The following is a 20,511-nucleotide window of genomic DNA, read 5'->3' on the forward strand; positions in this document are numbered from 1 at the left end:
ACAGCTTGACCCCCCAAGAGAAACGTCGGAACTTCTCGTTGGCATTTAGCGCTGCCGAGAGCGTCGGGGTTCCAACCACTTTGGTAAGTTGCTGCGTCTTCACGTGCGTTTTTATTTGTGCTTGTCGGTTTTAGAACATAAACGACATGATTCAGCTCGAACGTCCAGATTGGCAACAAGTGATGGGGTATGTGACTGCGATTTATAAACATTTTGAGACTTAATTCTGTGATAAGTACGGATTGTGTCTTAATTTTTGTTACCAAAGACATGGGTGTTTGTGACGACTTTTTTTGGATAAGCTGCTTTTACTAATGAGAAAAGTATTTTATATAATATTTACTCAAATGGTTTTTATGTCTAGTCAGGAGATTTTTGGAGAATTTAACGAGTCGGTCTCGGCGCACACGCGTCGAGACCAACTACACATAGTATTCAGAAGAATAAAGAATAAAGACTGTTTAATCGTTTAATTATATAAGAAAACACTTATATATATTTTTTTTTCAATGACTTAATTGTTAGGCTAGGGTTTTTAGTTATTCAGTTGCCAAGTCTTGTTGTTTTGTAAAGTTATTATTTTGTATTTGTTTGTGGAAAATAAAACGATTTAAAATAATAATCACAGTCAAGCTTTAACTAGACTAAACTTTAATCAATATTTAGTTGCCTGAAACTCCCCTCTATACCTATGTTGTTGATGAACCTTTCGATTTTCTTCGGCGGCGTCCCCACGATTTTCACATTTTCTTGCGCCCGAAACCAGTCCGAATTCTCCATCATGATCTCCTTCCACATCCCCATGTAATCCCTGACGCTTTCCAGATTGCCGCCGTAGTCGGACGGGAGCACCTTCGCGTGAAGATTCTTCACCAACCAGTCGGTGTCTCTGTGAATTGCGAACTGCAACAGCGTAATGAGTCGCGGCGTTCCCAGATCCCAGACCCACTCACCCTTTTCTTGACCTTTTCGTGCATCAACGGGCGCACCACCGATATCAGTTTTTCGACCATGGGGGGACAATTGAGCACGTGGAGTTGGCTGATGCGAATCGCGTAAGCGTCCCGGAGGAGCGAGAACGAGTGCTTGAAGGATGTGTTGAAGAGCTTGCCTATGTGCTTGGCGGTGGCTTGGTTGCAGTCGAAGATCATTATTATGCTAGATACCGGGAACTGGCATGTCAGGAGCAGATCGTCTGCAAAAAGGTAAGTGGAGGAATTTGAATTTTGGCGACCTTGGCAAGGTCGCCAAAGACCACAACCAGTTTCATCGCAACGAAACTGGTTCCGGTTTTATTAGAATGCGTTTACGGCGTGTGGTTTATACAATTAAAAAAGAAAAACGTACTGCCATAAGACGCGTCTGGTGAACACGAACGTAATGAAAACAAAAGAAATAAAGTTTTTATGTAAACAAACAAAAAGGGAGGAACAAAGAAGCAGAGTTTCTTGATCTTTTAATACAGTTGATAAGAGCAAGTGAAAGGAAAATTTTTTCTCAAGTCCTACTAGGTTATTCGAAAAGTTATGGTTGTTAATGACCAAGTCAAGGTACCAACAAAAAAGTACTGCGAATAAAAAATTTGATTCATTAGAGCGCTATGTGAACACCTCTCGGGTCGTTATCTGTCCACGAAGGAGCCAGTTTTTCTCTGAAGGTCATGTCCTGTCTAGTTGAATTGAAAGGAGATCTTGTCTAGTACTTCACACCAGACAGTCTAACCAACACAAACGAATTGAAGGCGGCGATCTGGGGAAAATGCGTAGGAAACTAGGTAGGAGTGGTGTTTACTGTGACGTGTGACAGTACCAAATTCGGCACAACTTGATGGAGATTGTGTGAAAAGTACTAAATCTGTTGGGGTTTTATCGAAAGATGTTCAGCAATTGGAAAATTCGATAAGTTCTATCGAAATGGTATTTTTAAGGTTGATAAGAAGTAAAAAGAGATTTGTGTTTTTGTGTTGAAGTCGTTAAAATGGAACTAACTGGAAAACCAGGATCACAAAATAATGAAACTTTACATTGTGGTTATCTTGAGACGTGGTATGTCCAAAGAAATTTCATTTGAAGCTCCTAAAAGTAGCATATTCGGAGCTGCATTTTTTTTAAATTATTAAAAACAATTGGAAACAACATCAACACCTCTAAATTGTTATCTGCAGATGTTACTGCGTTAGATTTCGTAATTTAAAAAAACATATTTCTCCGATTTCTCTGGACTAGAAGTTCCCATTTGGTAGAAATTCTTTGACTGCGTCTTATTCAGAAGAACTGCTCACCTACCTATGTGATAAATACGTCCCCAAAGCATTCCCTACACATTTTTATTGTTGAAAGTATGTAACTCGTTTCAACGACGAAAAAATTAATTTTTGGTCGAATTTCATCGATAAACACCTCGACTGATCGTCACCGCCTCAGTTTTTATTTTGTAAAACATGCAACTATATGATCCAGAATTGATTTATCGTCCTGTTTAATTAAATTAAAAAGAGATCAAACTTTTTTTACACGTGAATGTAGTGGGAGTAGTGGGACTAGTGGGAGACACAACGTTCCGTCGTGAACGAAATGTGTTACAGCGTTACTATGGCAATGACATGTTTAGACAGTCAAATTATGCATCATACGGACACACGGGTGTAGATGTGAGACGTACCTCTGAAGGTCGAGACTCAGGTTTCATTCAAGAGAATGTGAAGGGCGCACCTAAATTGAGAAACGTTAAATTCCATTAAATAGTTGAGCAGATTTAGTAAATTTATGAAATCTGTATAATGCTGTACAGCGGATTCTAAAAAATCGACTATTGTTTCATAGATAAGATAACTGTAAAAAAATTGTGACAACCATGGTTGGTTCTTGCCGTTTGTTGTAAATAAAAAGTGTTCCTTCCGCAACCAGTGCGGGCCAAAACCAAAAGACACCACAACTCTATTATAGTTCTTAGTGACTTACAACATTGCCAATTAAATTAACTTTAAGATTAAGAAAAAGCTATGAAAGCTTAATTTTTTCAAATTTTTATTATGGTCCAATTATTTCGTGTTTAGACAATTCATAATAGAAATACAGGGTGTTTTTGAAATACGTGCAGAAATTTTAATCACGAGCTACTGGCTTCATGTAGAACTTGGAAAAAATATTTCAAAAATTCTATGTCAAAAAATAAAATGACATTTATATTTTGAGCTACAGTTTTTTTTAATTGCTTTTAGTCTTCTACGTGTCCTACAACCTCGTAGGTAAAATTTCGGCACATTTTAAAAATACACCTCGTATATCAAATATCTCTGCTCACTACCCGGTTAGAGAAAAACTCTCCAAGAAATTGGAAATTTTGTGGAATCATGTGAGCCGTAGCTCCATCCTGTTGAAAATAACCTTCGTCGGTGGATGCAAATGGCCGTAACAATTGTTTTCGGAAAACGCTGACTATTTATGAGTGATGATATCATAGAAGAATATTGATTCTATTATCGTAGCACGTGATATTCTTACTTTACTTGAATGGGATTGCACATGTGGATTAGCAACCGACCACGTTCTGCAATTTCGTTTCTCCACAACTATTAAAGAATGAATGCATTCTTGTTGGATATTCAATGAAAGAATGATTCTATCCACGCCCCATGATAGAATATACTGAAATCCACGGCTATCGGCCCATCACATCCCTCATATTTTCATTCTATCACGGGCAGATCGTCAATCGGATGCGTTTGTAAACAATAAGTCGCGCATCGCGTAGCAACCGCTAAACGAGGCACAATTTTAATTGTCAAATATTAAAAATTCAATTCAATTTTCAAAGATTGTTTTTTCTTGGTATAGTCGTGGAGAAAGTATAGTCTTCAACTTGCGTATAATGGCTGTTATTCACTCGGACGATTCCACCACTCGCCTACGACTCGTGTTGGAATTTTCATCCTCTAGAATAATAGCCATCATTATAGTATAGGCTCGTTGGAGAAAGTACTATTATTTATACATCCACTTAAACGAAACGAGATTTCATCAGTAAAGAAACTTAAATCGATAATGTCTTTGTTTTTTAAGTTTTCTTGACAAAACTTGACGTTGTGGAGTCTCTTGTACAAGTGCTTCGTGCTTCCACCTCATTTTCGTCCGTTTACTGCCTTCCAGAACCTTGCCTTTGACCACGCTCACTATTGCTCGGAATCCCTCCACAACTCGACGAATATGCTGTTGCAAAACAGTATCTTCAACAATTTTATGATGACATTGCTGCTCTTCACATTCTTCTACTTTAAAAAAGTTTTTTCTTCTATTACGTCAGAAGTTAACATTTAGTCATTGGCTCAAAGATTACTTGGTTTTTATAAAATTTTTAGTGACCTTCCATTTGCTAGTTCGAGATGAGTGTAAAATAGTGCGACACATAATAATTTTCGATAGAGCCAAATTCTAAAAGTCAACTGGATGTAATTCATTTTTAAAGACATTTTACTTGTTCACTATTGTTTATTTTTTTACACGCCCACTTTTACACCACATGTGGTACGACTGCGTTGTCATTATTATTATTATTAAATGCGTGGGTATGCTGGTATGCACATTTTTGAAAAATAAAACATCAAGTTTAAGGGGATGCTTTCATTAAACAAGTTCTCCGCGCAGTCTTTTTGTTTAATTGGCTCTTCATGTCTAGTAGTTTTAATCCTGTACAATAAGAATCTGCCCAAACCAGTTATTTGCCAGCGCCATTATTTTTTTAAATTCTCCAGAGACTCGATATTACCGGTGTGTTCAAAAACTTGCAACATTTTTTGCACACTAGTCAGATTAGTTTTTTCACTGAAATGTGAACTTTAACTGTTGTCAAAAGTGTTCCTTTCTATAACTGCTGCGTCTAAATTATAATTATCAAAAATTATCATAAACATACCTACATACAGGGTGGTCCCGATATAACCTGCCAAAAAAATTCTGGGTCATTAGAAGGATCTAACAAGTCCAAAAAACCCCCCTTCGTTAGGTCCAAAATAATGGGGATAAATTAACCCCTATCCACACCCATTCGACGCTGCTGACCACAAAAATACGTACCTACTCAGGAATTAATTGTTGGTGTTTGTAAGGATGACAGTATCTAAGCAACATAGGTACCTGAATCGTTTATGACAAATCTCAAATCTGACAAACTAAATCAAATTAATGACATTTATTGAAAACGCTGTACACTGTGTGCGCTAATTCACCAGCTTATTTAGGTACAAAAGCTGATTTTGTAGACTGCGATGAATGAGTAATAAATAAAGTGGTGTTCCTCAATGTGTAAATAAATGTAGAGGTAGTGTGTGCAAAATTGTGGAAGAACTGTGTAATAAGAGTATCGTCTTAATTGTGGTGAAATAGCCAAAATAATGTATTGAATAAATTTATTTACACTTTTCATATTCGTACTTTCAACTCTAACTAGAATATCTACTAACTAATGAAAGGTAAACTAGACTAGAAAAATTATTTTATAACAAATGTTTTGTGTGCCTTCCGTTGGCATTTAAGCACATTTGAGTACGCTGGTTCCAATTTTTATAAACAAAATTCAGCATTTCTGGGTTTTTACGAAGCTGGTTCGCGGCGTTTGTTACGCGTTTCTGGAGTTGGCCTTTTGTATTTATTTCAACTTCGTATACCAAATCTTTCGTGTGGTCCCAAAAATTAAAATTCAGAGGGGTTAAATGGAGGATCGGGGACGCCATTGTATTGGAATCAGTCAGAACCAATCTCACATAAATGCAGATGTAGCTCCACAAAAGTACAACGAAACGGAAGGACTCCTTCAGGAAAACGCTCGCCGTATGGTCGCCTTGCCGGTCTTGAATTACCACGTGTTTCGCCATAGAGTAAATGCAAATCGGCGTATTCTTGTTCTGTGAATTTCATAACTTTTTGAAGGATTCGCAAATTTTAAATTAAACTTGACAAATGTCATAGGTGTTACAGGTAGCGTTGCTAAAGAAATTGCAGCCATGTAACCAGAATTACCTTTTTAAAACCTATTAACTCATTAGCGTACAGCAAATTTTGACCAAATTTTCAATTATTTTTATCTCGAAAACGAAAAGACTTTTATTAGAAACTTTTTTTGTGCATGAGTTCTACTCATCGTCACCTATTACTGGATTTCTTCTGGCAGGTTATATCGGGACCACCCTGTATAAAGTCATATTCATCATTAACCCTCTTCTAGACATTAAGTAATGTTGGCAGAACTACATTTGGTATTTTCTGGTTTGTTTGGTCGGCAGCTTTGTTTTTTATTTGAAAGCTAGTGCGATTACATCTACATGTGTTAGTTAGGTATTGTTCCGTATTATGTGAAAATTCTTCCGATTTCACGTTCACACGATCTCATTTGACGTTTTTGACACTTTGACAGATTTGTCCCCAAACCACAACTTACACCACTCAGTTTTGTACAATTTACATTAATAATGTTTTTTTTATATGTTGGTAATTCTGATGGATAACAATTACGTGTTTGACGATAGATATAGGCGGACGCGCTTAGAACGGGGGGGCGTGCAAAACGTCAATTAATTGAATTACATAGTTAGGAAAAGAAAAAACTGTTTATTTTAACAAACCAAAATTAACGATACAGTGTGTCGTGGTGTAATGAGCTCGCCTCGCTCATTTTTGTTTCTAACCTAAGAGATGTCCCCGGCCCTATCATGTCTTATGTTTTTTTACCAATTTAATAAACGTCAGAAGTAAATTTTTAATTTAATCTTTGCTTTAATTGATTTATGACTCTTAACCTGCGGTCCGCTGACCCAGGTGGGTCGTGATGACCTCAAGGAGGCTCCACGAAAGCTTGAAGAAATGTAGTGAGCTTTTACAGGTAAAATGAAAGGCCGATTCTTTAGGGTTTCAAATCTTGAGCTCACCTTGGCTTTCATTTACGTTGCGAAACGGTGGTCTAATGATAAAATTATTTGTGTCGTTTTTCTAATTTCTTGATTCTAAATTAATTCCGTTTTTTAATTTGTTATGTTAAGTAAGTTGATATCCAGACCGACTTAAATTAAAATCGAGCAGAATTAGACGAACATTTGGAAAAACCAAAATTTTTTTATCTAAAAATTCAGCTTGATATTAACATTGACACATTCTTTAATTTTGGTGAACGAAGCCGCAGGCGAAAGCTAGTGATAATTCAGAGTCAACTTTTTTGTTGATTTTGATTCAGAACTCTCAAGTATATCTGAAAATAGCCAAACAAAGAGGTGCTGAAAGGGTGGCCTTCAAAAATTTCTTTTCTAATTTAAATTTGATCTGATTTTAGATTTTCATTTTCAACTGACATTAAGAACGGGTTGTACCACTTAAAAAAATGTAGGACAAATTTTATAAATGATATACAGTGTGTTCCAAAACTATCGCCAAAAATGTTACACAGTAATTTCCCATATCAATATTAACATGAAATCGTAATTAAACGTTTTTTTATGCGTCTATATGGTTTTACCAAAGGATTAAATTGCTATAAAAGTGGCAACACTGAATAGAAGATGTTCTGAATGTGATAATAATAAGCAGCAGTAATCACAGCAACCATTTTATTATAGTGTACAGTCATAATAACGATCTAGACATTGCAAATTTTGAGGTAAATCGATGTTGCCAAATGCAAATAAAAAAGAAATAATAAAACAAGCGAGAGAGCCTGGCAAAAGAAGAAAAACTTTTTTTTTTAATAGAATATGTCAGTTATGTCTATATGCTCATCTTAAAATAACATGAATACCTACACATACACACATAAAGTGTTAGATACATGATCTCTTTGTTCCAGCCTCTTTATCTTCCGGAGACACACAAAAACTGTTTTTATTTTTTAGTAATACGATATTGTTTCTTTTCGTCATAGATACACATTATGAAAAACAACCCATAACTCCCTTGGGATTTGTCAAATTTTTTCGCCCTCCACATTGTTGACAACAAACTAATGAGAACGAAACTATAGCAACCACATATTCACGCAATTTTCCCTGCAAAATATTTTTAAGAAAGTGTTAACTTTTAAGTAGAGACTAAAAAATAAGATATTGTATGCACCACGGGAGATATTCATGTTTTTCCCCTCGGTTGACTTATAATTCCTCGGGCCAAAGGCCCTCGGATTATAAACACGTCAACCTCAGGGAAAAATCATGTTCGTATCTCCCTTAATGCATAAATATCTATTTTTTTAATGATTTATTATTCGGTACAGGTATTTTATCATGTCGTGTAAAGCTTTGTTTTGAAACACCCTGTATAAATAAATATCTGTAAATAAATTATAACTTTTAACAAAACATGAGTGTGACGCTTTAATTGATTCTTATAGTTTGCTAAACAATGATTAACAATATTTTTTTTTCACTACTAGTCTCAGGAGGCGTCATTATTGACTCTCGAACCGACCCCAGAAGTAGAATTTCTCTCCCTAGGTTAAAAAAAAACCAAGGTCAATAATGAACAGCCGTCACTTAGCAACGAAAGATTTTCGTTGATTTCATTGGTTAACGTAAACGATTTTCATAGCAACCGTTGAAAAATGAGAACTCGGATCGTCGCATCAGACAAAATAATTTGATTAATAATTATTATCAGAAACGGTTTTAACGTATCTAGTAATGAAAAAAAAATTATATAAACCACGGTGAAGAAGTCCCTTGTAGCCTTCGCGCCTTACAACCCTCGGCGCGCCTCGGGCTCTAATCTTGGCGCTCTGGCTATAATCATGAACTTCTTCACTTTGGTGTATAATATACTATTGTAAGATAGGAAGTCTTCACTTTTTAGGTCCTTGGTGAATAAACAACTAGTCTGGATTGGTACGGATTTTTGTGCCAGAATCTTTCGGTTTTAAATATCTTACTTCTTAACCAAAAATTCTGAAAATCCTAACTTACATAATTCATGCCCACATTATTCATTACTTCCAGGTCAACTAATTTATTTTTAATATCTTCCATGATCGTATATTATTTTATCGTCATTACGGATATTACAAAAAGAGGACACGGCGTACACGCCGGATTTATTTCTCATTACGGATATTTCCAACCAAGTAATGATAACTCCTTTGAACGCACTATTTTATATCATCATTTCTTTTTAATACTTGGAGTGGAATTATTATTTTTATTATCAGCAGTAAATGTTCCTTAATATATCAGTTTCTGAACTGAATCAAACATCAACGTGAACGCTGGAAAAATTTTCCAATTGGATAGATCAAAGAACGCAACAAAAAGAAACATTGTTGATGTAAACATGATGTAGTAGTAAGAGGAAAAATACTACGTAGTTTTTATGTATTATGAATTAATTACAAACATTATTAAATGTTTTTTATAACCAGAATCAGAAAAAATCAACACGCATCGCACAAACCATACTTACAACTTAATTTCATCGACAATTTAGGACATTTTTGGCAAATTTTTGTTTAAATTGATCCCTTGAACAATCCAGATCTAAGAGATTTTTTATACCGAAATATCAATTCGTGATTTTGTTCTTCTTAGAAAAAGGGAGCACGGCATCGAGGCCGGATTTATTTATTTTCCCTGTACGCTCACTTTTTACACTTACATCACTCACATAATTTTTTTTATTCGAATGAATATGTTCTAGTGAGCAAGTTACGTAATACATCTCTCGTTTTAAACATTTTATATGTAAATGTTTGTTTTTGTACTAAAACTATTAATAGCTCTTTGTAGCGATAGACGCATTTTCGTTTTTTTTAATTGACTAGGACAGATACAAAATTACAATATTAAAAATACAAAATTTTTGTGGTGGAGCATGTGCTCCAGATTTCAAATAATAATGCCAATAATACAGGGTGTCCTCGAAATGCATGTAAAAGTTAAATACAAAATTTTTTTCTAGTAAAAGTCTTTGTTTTTGAGATATAAAGCATTGAAAATGACATGCATTTCGAGGACACCTGTATAATAATTCATTGAATTCGCTTCTTAATTTTCTTGAGAAATTGGATTCGTTTGAATGAAAAATATTTTAATGAAATGTATGTACGAATGTATTATTTATGATATAATTTGGAAACCTTGATGTGGAGTTCGTGGTGGAAACACGAGAATTTTTTGTTTTGTTTTTGCGTCGCATTCCAAACGTCCTAGATTAGCGAAAGCACTTACAGATCATCCAGAAGACCTTTAAGGTAGCTCCGACGTCCAGCACGTCCGGATCCACTTCTGCCAAAGACAAGATGCAGATCCTCTCGCCCTTTTCGGTCAATCTGGGCAACCACACAATATTGCTGCAACAATCGTTCCACACAACACCGAATTCTCTGTAAAAAAAACTGTCGGCTTACACCACGTCGAAGACGCGCCGCAGCTCCGCCAGAGCGGGGTCCCTCTGGTGGTAGAGCTCGGGAAACGCGTGTTTGGCCAGGAAGTAGCCCTCGAACTTCCTCTTGGCGGTCTCCAGATGGAACTTGGAGCCCCTGATGAAGTTCCTGGCCATGGTCGCGTCTGCAACAGCGTCGGCGGTAAAAGCGAGCGGGGCGCGCCGGCACACCAACCGTAATCGTGGGGGAGATGGTCCACGCACCGCATCCACTGCTCCAGGAGGTTCTCGATGTGGCGGAGGCGGTCGTCGTCCTCGCCGGTCTCCTGCTTGGTCCGCTCGACGTCCGCGTTCGTCACCTCGAAGAAGGCGTCGACGCGCCGTTTCCGCACCATGATGACTGAGGTCCCTCTTCGCGTCGTCGCACTCTATTTATAGGCGCGATGAGGTTGGCCTTGGTCCAGCCGATTTTTTTCCACGGCTTCTGCGGCGAAGACGTTTGGGGTCGCGGACGTGGTGGCCTTCCTCGCGCGGGTCGCTCTTCGGCGTGACGGCGTCACTTCCTGGTTTTGGGAGCGTCGCGAGGAAAGACACCAACAAATTTGAATAAGTTATTCGGCGCGGAGCGACGACGGAATTCGTTAAGACAAACCTTGAAGCTGCCTGATTGGGTGATATCAGTTGCGATGGACGAAAAGCGAATTTGTTCGGTCTTGGGTAGAATAAATGCAACTGCACCAGAATTTTTCTTTTAGATTTGACGTGGACGCAGAGAGTGAATTGTTTAACAGCCACCCTTCACCAGGAGTCGTTTAAAAAACACCATCGTGACGTAATGGAACATTTTCTCGTGGAATTTGCTTCCTGCATAATTAGGGTTTTTTTCAATTTCTGTTCGATTTAAAATTATAATTATTGGTTTAATATTTCGATCAGCTTCTGAAGAACAAAACATTACCATTAACAATCAATACTTTTTACACATAGATCTCTATTACTGCTCATTTTAAATATCATGCCGCAAATTTCCTTAATTATTTTGGTTTTGGATGTAACGAGAAACTACTGTTTTAATACTGGATACAAATCCCTCTGTATAGACTTGCGTTTTGAACCGAATTGAACATATTTCTTGCGGCAATATTAAACTTGTTTAAATGTAAACATACCGTGACCTTGCAGGTTGAAAAAATAAAGTCCAAGAAGACAAAATGTCAAGTTAAGTTAAAATAGATATCTTCAAAGATAAAATCTTTGAGTGTTTAGTTTCCTTTTAGTGGACATAGCCAGTGGAGGCAAATTTTGAGAACCTCTTAAATGTTGTCAAAAAACATTTATTTATCTCTAGAGAAACTGGTTTTTTGTAAATAGTAATTTAATACACTGTTGGCCATAAAATTGCAACATCATGAAAGGAATTAAATGTTAATTTTTAATTGTAAGAGTAAAGAAAGAATTGCAACATAATTTTACATAAATTGACCGGGTCATTCTACTTCAAAACAACAAAAGGATTAAGAAATGGCAAATTTGAATTAATTTATTATTTGTAAGACAAGAAAATGAAATGAACAATTCCTTGTATTTAAAATTTAAGTTGAACTTTCTAGAAATTATAGCATTAGAGCGAGCACACTTGCCGTTACCAAGGTTGTGTATTATGGACAACTTATTTTATTGACGCTGGTTATCAAGATATCCTCGAAAAGGTTAATGGTGCATGATTGGATTTATTACTTAAAAAAATGTACCATTGAAGAGTCGATTGTGAATGCACCACTCGTCAGTGTGCAAAGTAAAGACACAAACAATGCAAAAAGTGAGGTTAGATTTAAACAGCTGATCCGTGATCTGTAATACGTGGTGCGTTCACAATCGACTCTTCAACGCCTACTTTGAGGATAAATTTAAATGAACACCCGTTATTAAAATATAACAAGATCAATACCAAGGTGAATTTGTATTTGAAAGTTTCACCAAAGGTTAGTGCAACTCTCTGCTTCAGCTGTCCCTGCCAACGATTGCAGCATGTGAAAGAAAAATAAGTAACTACACAGTAAATTTAAATTCACTGATTTAAAACAATCAACTTATCTAACATATCAAATTAGGAAATGAAGCTAATTAAAAATTCAAAAGAGAGAAGAAATCTGACAAATAATCTCAGCTTTGACCATGAAGAAATTAACGTAAGAATTAAATTAAAAATGAACTTCTGACGTTTCAGGAATGGAACTTAAAACGACGTAAAATTTGAGATGACAACACCTCGCTTGTATTAAAATCGACGAAAGAAAAATTAGCGGGGCGAGCTCACTACACTGCAATATCTTCGGCACAGAGTTATTGCGCAGCTTTCTAACGTCATATTCTGATGAGACAAAGCGCAGAGCACGATCGGGACAGGGGCGTAGCTACCGCCGTATCAGCCGTATCAATGATACGGGGCCCCCAAGCTATAGGGGCCCCGACGTGTGCAAGCAAAATTTCGTCAAATGTTATCCACACCTCAAATTCTTATTGATAATTTCTGAGAAAATTGATGAGTAAATTTATCAGAAACTGGCACGTAGTCTGTTTGCAACGTGTTCTAAAATTTTGAGTAAATATGACAGGAAATCTGGCTTCTGTGCAAATTTTCGCACATTTTTATTTGGATTTAGAACACGTACGGTTGCGGTCAATAAAATCTGAGCACTGATTTGACATTCTATGACTTTTTCATGAAATTTGGTAAATCAGGCTTTCACCTCAAGTCACATTACCCTAGAGACGGCACCTACGCATACACAAATACCACGTGTTAATTCACACCTTCCGTGAACTTAATAAATAACATGTTTATGGTAGAAAGATAAGAACATTGTAAGAGAATGCAACAAAAAAAATATATATACAGGGTGTCCCCAAAAAAAAAGACGAGTCCATAGCTCCCTTATTTATCGGAGGATTTTAATTATCTATACACCAAATCAAATGGTTGTTAGTAGGCTACAAAACGGCTTAATAAATTTACGTATAGCTACAAGGGCTTCAAGACTAAACTGTCAAAACATTTTTTTTCAAATGGGATTAGGCATACTTTTTTTTAGTAATTCTGATTGAGATTTTAATTCTGAAAACAACAATGTATCACAAGTATAACTTCACATAAAAAAAATAACACTAACTTTTGAAACAAATGACGAGCACCAAGCGAAAAGCTATCAAAATGCATTGCGTTACAATGTAATAACCAAATTAAGGTAGCTGGAAAAACAAATGACAAATAATAACATGTGGGATTGCGCAATGTGCCGCCAATGTTTAGCGCAAAACATAGAACATAGACGATAGTAGCGTTTTTTAAATTTTTTTTGTGAATTTTTGGTATTTAAGTGTATATTTGTGATACATTGTTGTTTTCAGAATAAAAATCTCTATCAGAATTACTAAAAAAAATATGTAATCCCATTTGAAAAAAAATATTTTGACAGTTTACCTTTGAAGTCCATGGAGCTATACTTGAATTTATTAGGCCATTTTGTAGCCTATTAACAACCATTTAATTTGGTGTACAGATAATTAAAATCTTCCTATAAATAACGGAGTTATGGACTCGTCTTCTTTTTTGGGGACACCCTGTAATAAAAACTCATATTTTGTAGCAGCCCCATTTTTGTCTATTACATTATTCAATCTTCTCGGCATTGATGCTACTAAAACCTCAGTATAGTTTGGAGTTAATTCGTTTGAATTTTTTCCCTATAACTCTTCGACGTTTCTTTATCATCAAACCCAAAATATTTTCGATAGGGTTCAAGTCCGGACTGCGCGAAGGCCAAGGCAGAACTCGTATTCCTTCCTGCTCCATCCAATATGAGATAATTCTAGCTGTATGAATAGGACAATTGTGCTGATAAATAAAATGATTTTCGGGAAAGACCGCATTCACTGATGACAGCATGATATTCTCCAGGGTATGAAGATAGACCTCTGCATTATTTCTGCCTATTATATCCAGGTCCTTGGGCACTAATCCAGCCCCAGACATTTACAGAAAAGCGACCGTTTACTACTACTTTTTGAGTATAACTTTCATCAAAACGAGAATTTGGTGGTCTATAAACTTTAACACGACCGTTATAGCACGATTGAAAAATCTTCTCGTTTGTGAAAACAACATTCTGCCAAAAATCAAATCACGTTGTAATCTGAGACACATACGCCTCAGTTACACTACACAAATCTTTGAATTGTGAAACTGTCTAAGGTAACACTTTGTCCTATTTTATTTTGGTCAACGACTGTACATGAAAATTTAAAATATAAACGTCTGTCATTATGACAGTTTGAATTTAGCAATGCTCGATCCAACGTCAAACCTATTTAGGTTATCTACTTGACTTGTTGGACATTAGTAACCAGTTAACATAAAGCACGTAGAAACGTTACACTACAACATTTTTGAAAAGTTGACATAACTACGAGGTTTTGCTGTCCTAGTTTTTCACGAATTCAATAGTATCGGGTGTTTTTTAAAATTTCACCTCATAGTAGGCGTTGAAGAGTCGATGTGAACGCACCACTCGTGTAAAACGTCAGATTTAAACAGCTGATCGGTAATCCGTATAGTGCATTCACAATAGACTCGTCAACGCCTACTATGAGGTGAAATTTAAAAAAACACCCGATACATACTACTTAGGCCCGGTTGTATAAAGCGATGTCAAGTTCTTGTTAAAGTTAACATAACGTCAAGCGATCTGATTGGGGGATATTTAAAATTGGATTTGAATCAGCCAATCAAATGGGCGGGTTTCCGACTTGAGGTGTTGTTGTTGTTAGCTGACACGATGTTAATTAAGCTTTATACAACCCGCCCTTAGTAAATTTATTTGGTTATTTTGTGTATGACACGGTGTTCTAAATTTTCTCAAAAATGTACTAGTAAATTTTTTGTGAAATTTAGTAGGTACCGTGTTACACTAGCTCTAAATATACTTATTTTGTTAATGCAAGTGTTTTTGTTTATTTTGTAAAAAAAAGCATTACCCTCCTTAGGGCTTCGCCGTGTTCGGGTAAAAAGGGCCCGCCAACAAATTTTGATACAGGGCCCATTTAGGACTAGCTACGCCACTGGATCGGGAATTGTTCCTTTCTAATTAATTTTGTTTGAAGAAAATCGATCCAGTAAATTTTATGTTAAAAGAATTCAAACAGATAGACAGATGGACATTTTTTTAACTGCTAAAATGTTTTATTTTTGACCCTAAAACGAGGGAGGAAATGCCCGTACTTTCTATTGCGGTAGTGGAAAGATATTTTTTCATGATCTTTGGATTTTAGTGGTTTTTGTTCACTGAAAATAGTTAGCAAAGATGGCAATTGAATCACCAATGCGGTTTCCTTGTTTTAAAGCATATTTCCTAGAGGTTACTTGGCATTGGCGTACATTTTATAAAATACGATATACCGGGTGGGGCATCGTATACGCGCACGCGAGAAATCGCGACTTCTAATTAAATAAAATTGTCGAAATTTTTCAGACTTACCTGGCTATTGGTAAGGTACATTTCATAATTTTTTGATAATTTTTCACTTACAAACAAAGCCAAAAAAAATTAAAATGTAAATTTCAACCAAAAAGTCAAATTCTGATTTTTATACCAACCTACCCAGATTCACTTCCTATAATTATTTACGAAATCGACGGAAAAAAATACCAATTAGATTTTGAATTAAACGCAGTTTTACATTTCAACTTTCAAAATCATTTTTATTTATGACCTGCTACTTGTGCTGTCGTAAATTTAGGTGACAATGGAAACTGTCAATTTTATGGCAAAAAGGTTTAAAACAGTCGGCTATACCTTTGTTGGGAAATTATACCATTGTGCCGTAAATCACCCGTCTGGTTACGTTTAAATAAAAAAGCGAATTATTTAGCTAACCAAGTCAAAATTTGTAATTGTGCCACCAGGGTTTGATGGGCTAGCAGATACAGATTCATTTAGTGTAAAAACTTTATAGGTAAATTAACAATTAATTTCAGAAAACTAATAAAACTGTTACGGCCTTATTTATTAACAAAAAAATTTAAAAAAATTCTCAAATATACCTTATCAATAATTAGTCAGGTATATAAAATTTCGCCAATTTTATTTAATTAGAAGTCGCGATTTGTGGCGTGCGCGGTTACGATGCCCCACCCGGTACAAGCGTGTATTTTTAAAATGTGACGAAATTTTACCTACGAGTTTGTGGGACAACGTAGAAGACTAAAAGCAATTAAAAAAAAAATGTGTAAATGTTATTTCATTTTTTAACATAGAATTTTTTAAATATTTTTCCGAGTTCTACATGAAGCCTAGTAGCTCGTGGTTAAAATTTTGCCGCGCACTTCAGGGACATCCTAAAAAATTTTGTCAACAACAAAAATAAAACAGTGTTTCCCAACCTTTTTCATGTTGCCAGCCATGTTTCGTCAAATTATTTTTATACCAATGCGTTCCAAATAGTCAAATTAGGTTCCTTTTAAACATTATTCTGGGCAGTCTTTTTCTTTATTTTCTTTGTTTCTTTTTTTCTTTTTTCCTTTCTTTCTCGCCTTCTTTCTTTCTCTCTTTCTTCTTTCTTTTTTTTATTTAATTATTATTATTATATAGGTATCATTATTATTTCTTGGTGTTGCATTTCCTGTGGCCTTACTTTTGACATTACGAAGTCTTGAGAACTTTACCATGTAGATGAACTAAAGATATATCTCTTTATAAAATTAATTCTTTTGTTTTTATTATGACGTTATTGCAAAACTCAGGAAAGGTAAAAAAATTATCTTTTTTTTTTTAGTTATACATATTACACGTGCCAGCTTCACTTCCGCAAAATAATTTATCAAAAAATCTACTTTTATCGATTTGATAATTATAAAATCAAGAATCATAACAGTTTATTTTCGACGAACTCGAGTTCACCGCCAAGAAATACAAATATTTATTATTGTTTATAACATTTCATTATGAATTACTGCTTGACTATGACAAAATTTGTTATTATTCAACAAAGCCAAAACATTTTACTGGTACCTCTCTAAAGGGTTAGAAAGAGTAGCCGGTCAGTACTGTTGACATTTAAATCAAGGTTATAGAGCTCAATAACAATAATAATAATCAACAAATCAAATGCAAACCTAAACAAGTGAATTAGCTGCATAATAATTAATCACTTTGCGAACTTGCTGAATTCATTGTTCCGACGCATACAAATACTCCTTCCAAGTGATAATTACGAAAATGTTGCTCAAAAAGATAAAGGCAATTTTTTTGAATTATTATCTGAAATTAATTTGTAATTTGTAAACAATAGACATTACGTCGTCATTGTTGCAAGTGGCTTGATCTAAATAAGGGAAATTAATGATAATTCTCAAGAGTATTGTAGTAGGCTCATTTGAATTGTAAATTGTGATAGTGACGGTTGGTCAAAATGTTCCGGTCAAAAATGTGCAAATTTTTGACGTCGAGAACTCGACACTGCCTAAAAAATTTGTAAGTTTCTGATCAAAATCTATTTAAATTAATGTATTGCATCATAATCTTACGCACCACTGTCTGCTTTAGTTGTCGCCACGTGAATAATTGTAAAGTAAAAAATCGTGCAGGAGTTTGAATTCATTTTTGATCAACTTATTGAGTACTTACTTACTTAGTTGAAAATTTTGTTTCAACACTGTAACTCAAGAAGTTGGCACAATTGAAACGACAGTTTAATTGTCACATTGACCAAAAAAAAAAAACCAGATTTTGGATTATGTTGCGCAAGAACATGGTGGATTTAAGATCTGAAGCGGTCGATCGGTAGGAAGAGGTAAAAGAGTTGACAACGCTGCATTTGACAGCGTTCGCATTAACTTGACCTAACTTTTAATTTTCTGCAAGATCAAAATTCGGCAGTGTTGCCACGTGTGCATACTATGTAAAATGCAGCGCTGGTGGATCTTCGATAAACATCGTTCACGTTATGTCAGTTACGTTTATGCTATTACAAAAATGAACCTTTCATGGTAAATTTCAAATTTGCCAAATTTCATTGTTACCAACGGATTCAGTCATTCTTGATCACACCGTACCAAATTGAATGAAAAATTTCCATGACCTCTCATTATGCCAAAACAACGTGAATGCATTTTATGTAAACAAATTATATCTACCAAGTGACTGTAAGTGTTTGTGATTTTTTTTGGTGTTATGTTGGCAACATATTGTAAGTTTTATGTTGGCATAGGTACCTATTTTTAAATTCAAATATGTGAAATCAAAAGTCACAAAACAAAGTTGTCATAATCACACTTTATTTTTTAAAATGGATTTTACTACTGACACGTTTATTGTAATGACTTATTTTCAAAGCGAATTGCAAAATGCCAATTAATTCACGTTAGTAAAACTTGTTTTCCCCATTTTTTTGCAAAATCTTTTTTGCAATATTCATTTTTCACAGCAACACCAAACATCAAAAACCCTAACCTCAAAAATGACACATTAACAGTGACGAGGCTTACCAATTGCTCAGATTCAGGGATGCCAACCTATTAAATTTGTTGCAATCATTTATAGTTACCTGATACGTTCAGAGCACTGGGTTCTTGTACTGGCAGTACAGTGTTTTCAGAAATTACAAGACATTCCAAATTTGGTGGTTACAGTATTTAAATTGTTTTAAATTATGAGGTAGAAAAAAATTCTCGTTTTAAAGATTTCACTTAAGACTTTTTTTGCAGTTCCGTCGATAATTAAAAATTAGTAGGTTCAGATCGTGCAGGTGCAATCAACTTGGACAAAAAATTACTTAGCTTGCAGTCAAAATCCGTTCCCAGTGAAAGGAACATTACCTACCAAAACTTTGCGAATAGATCTGAGGTCAATAAACAGTGACCGATTTTTGAACGATTTGTTTTAACAGTTATTTAAGATTAAGTGTAAAAAGTTATCCTTATTGTACGAACGGGTTTAAAATACGAGCGAAGTACGAGCGAGTATTTTAAAGGATGTGAGTGCAATAAAGACGTATTACGTATTACAACATTTTATCTACGATTGTGAGATCATCGCACCGGTTTTAACATAAATTTGTATAAAATAATTTGTTTCTATAGCAGATGTTAAAGTGTGCTTTTATCTATTCAAATCAAAAGGTCAAGTGGCATTTTAACCGCATGGGTGGATAAAGTGCTACTTTAACAGCAAGGGTAGATAAAGTAATTATTTTTTTTTATTAACAACGCTCATACGAGATTTTAAAACCTGACACGATTAGAAATGATTAAAAAAAAGTTTCAATAATAAAATACAAATGCTATAGAAAGAAATTGAATATTGTACACGACGATAAAATTTAATTATCTTTTCGAGTGTACCTAATTAGCATCTGGACTAAAAAAAGCTCTCGAAGATAAAATACAATTTTATCGTCTTGTATACTAATAACTATTTATTAACGGTCGCTGGAGTGAAAAATTTTGGCGGAAAAAAAATCCCATGAAATTTTTTTACTTTCGCTTTAATTCAAACTACTAAACAGTAACAGAATGTGAAAAATTGATGTTCAAAATTTGATTACTTCATTAATTACCTATTCAACGCACAGTTTTATAGTCGTAACCATCATTTATTTACATTTATTTACAAAATTTTTCTTGTAAATTATTCAAATCCAAATCAGTATCCCGCGAGTTACACAATTGTTGAGGCCACAAAACCGACGCATTCGTAACCAGTTCACGGTCACATTCTGTTGAGGTTTGGCCGAATTTTTCCGTTTACACATTTACAAAAAGAAACCATCTTACCTGAGGCACTTGTTCAACATTTCCCGGACTTCAATCGCGCACTTTTTTCTTTCTTCTGCAACGTCAGGCGCTGTGCAAATTTGAACTGCGTTACGAAACGTCCAACACCTTGATCGTCAATGAAATATCATTGACATAAAACCGAAAGTTTCGACTGATTTTTTAACCGATCTCAATTTCAAAACGCGTAGTAATTGCCTGCGGGGGTCCGGGTGATCTTGTTGACTGTTTCATCAAACGTCGCTCTGATTGTTTAAATATCGGTGCAACGAAGTGTTTATGTTTACGAAAAGAGTTTGTACAGCGAGGCGAATGCGGTTTGGGACATGAATAAAA

At 35.2% G+C, this 20,511-nt stretch overlaps 2 protein-coding genes across 5 annotated transcripts in view; one reads left to right on the forward strand and one right to left on the reverse strand.

Annotated features, from left to right (window-relative positions):
* Positions 1-20,511, forward strand: part of LOC138129696 (ankyrin repeat domain-containing protein 29-like) — a 263,705-nt gene that overhangs the window by 117,933 nt on the left and 125,261 nt on the right. The gene's annotated exons all lie outside the window — the stretch shown is intronic.
* LOC138129709 (alpha-tocopherol transfer protein-like) lies at positions 456-20,364 on the reverse strand. Of its 2 annotated transcripts, XM_069045994.1 has the most exons (7): positions 20,176-20,364; positions 10,999-11,237; positions 10,582-10,909; positions 10,372-10,531; positions 10,193-10,314; positions 954-1,195; positions 456-903 (listed from the first exon to the last, which is right to left on the reverse strand). In XM_069045994.1, exons 3-7 carry the CDS (start codon positions 10,739-10,741, stop codon positions 652-654), a joined length of 936 nt encoding a protein of 311 aa, XP_068902095.1. In that variant the 5' UTR covers positions 10,742-10,909; positions 10,999-11,237; positions 20,176-20,364; the 3' UTR covers positions 456-651. The 2 variants fall into 2 exon arrangements, with proteins under 2 accessions (XP_068902095.1, XP_068902096.1); XM_069045995.1 differs by lacking the exons at positions 10,999-11,237; positions 20,176-20,364 and having other exon boundaries at positions 10,582-10,922.

This window comes from Tenebrio molitor, chromosome 4 (assembly GCF_963966145.1).
Source record: "Tenebrio molitor chromosome 4, icTenMoli1.1, whole genome shotgun sequence".
Taxonomy (NCBI): Eukaryota; Metazoa; Arthropoda; class Insecta; order Coleoptera; family Tenebrionidae; genus Tenebrio; species Tenebrio molitor.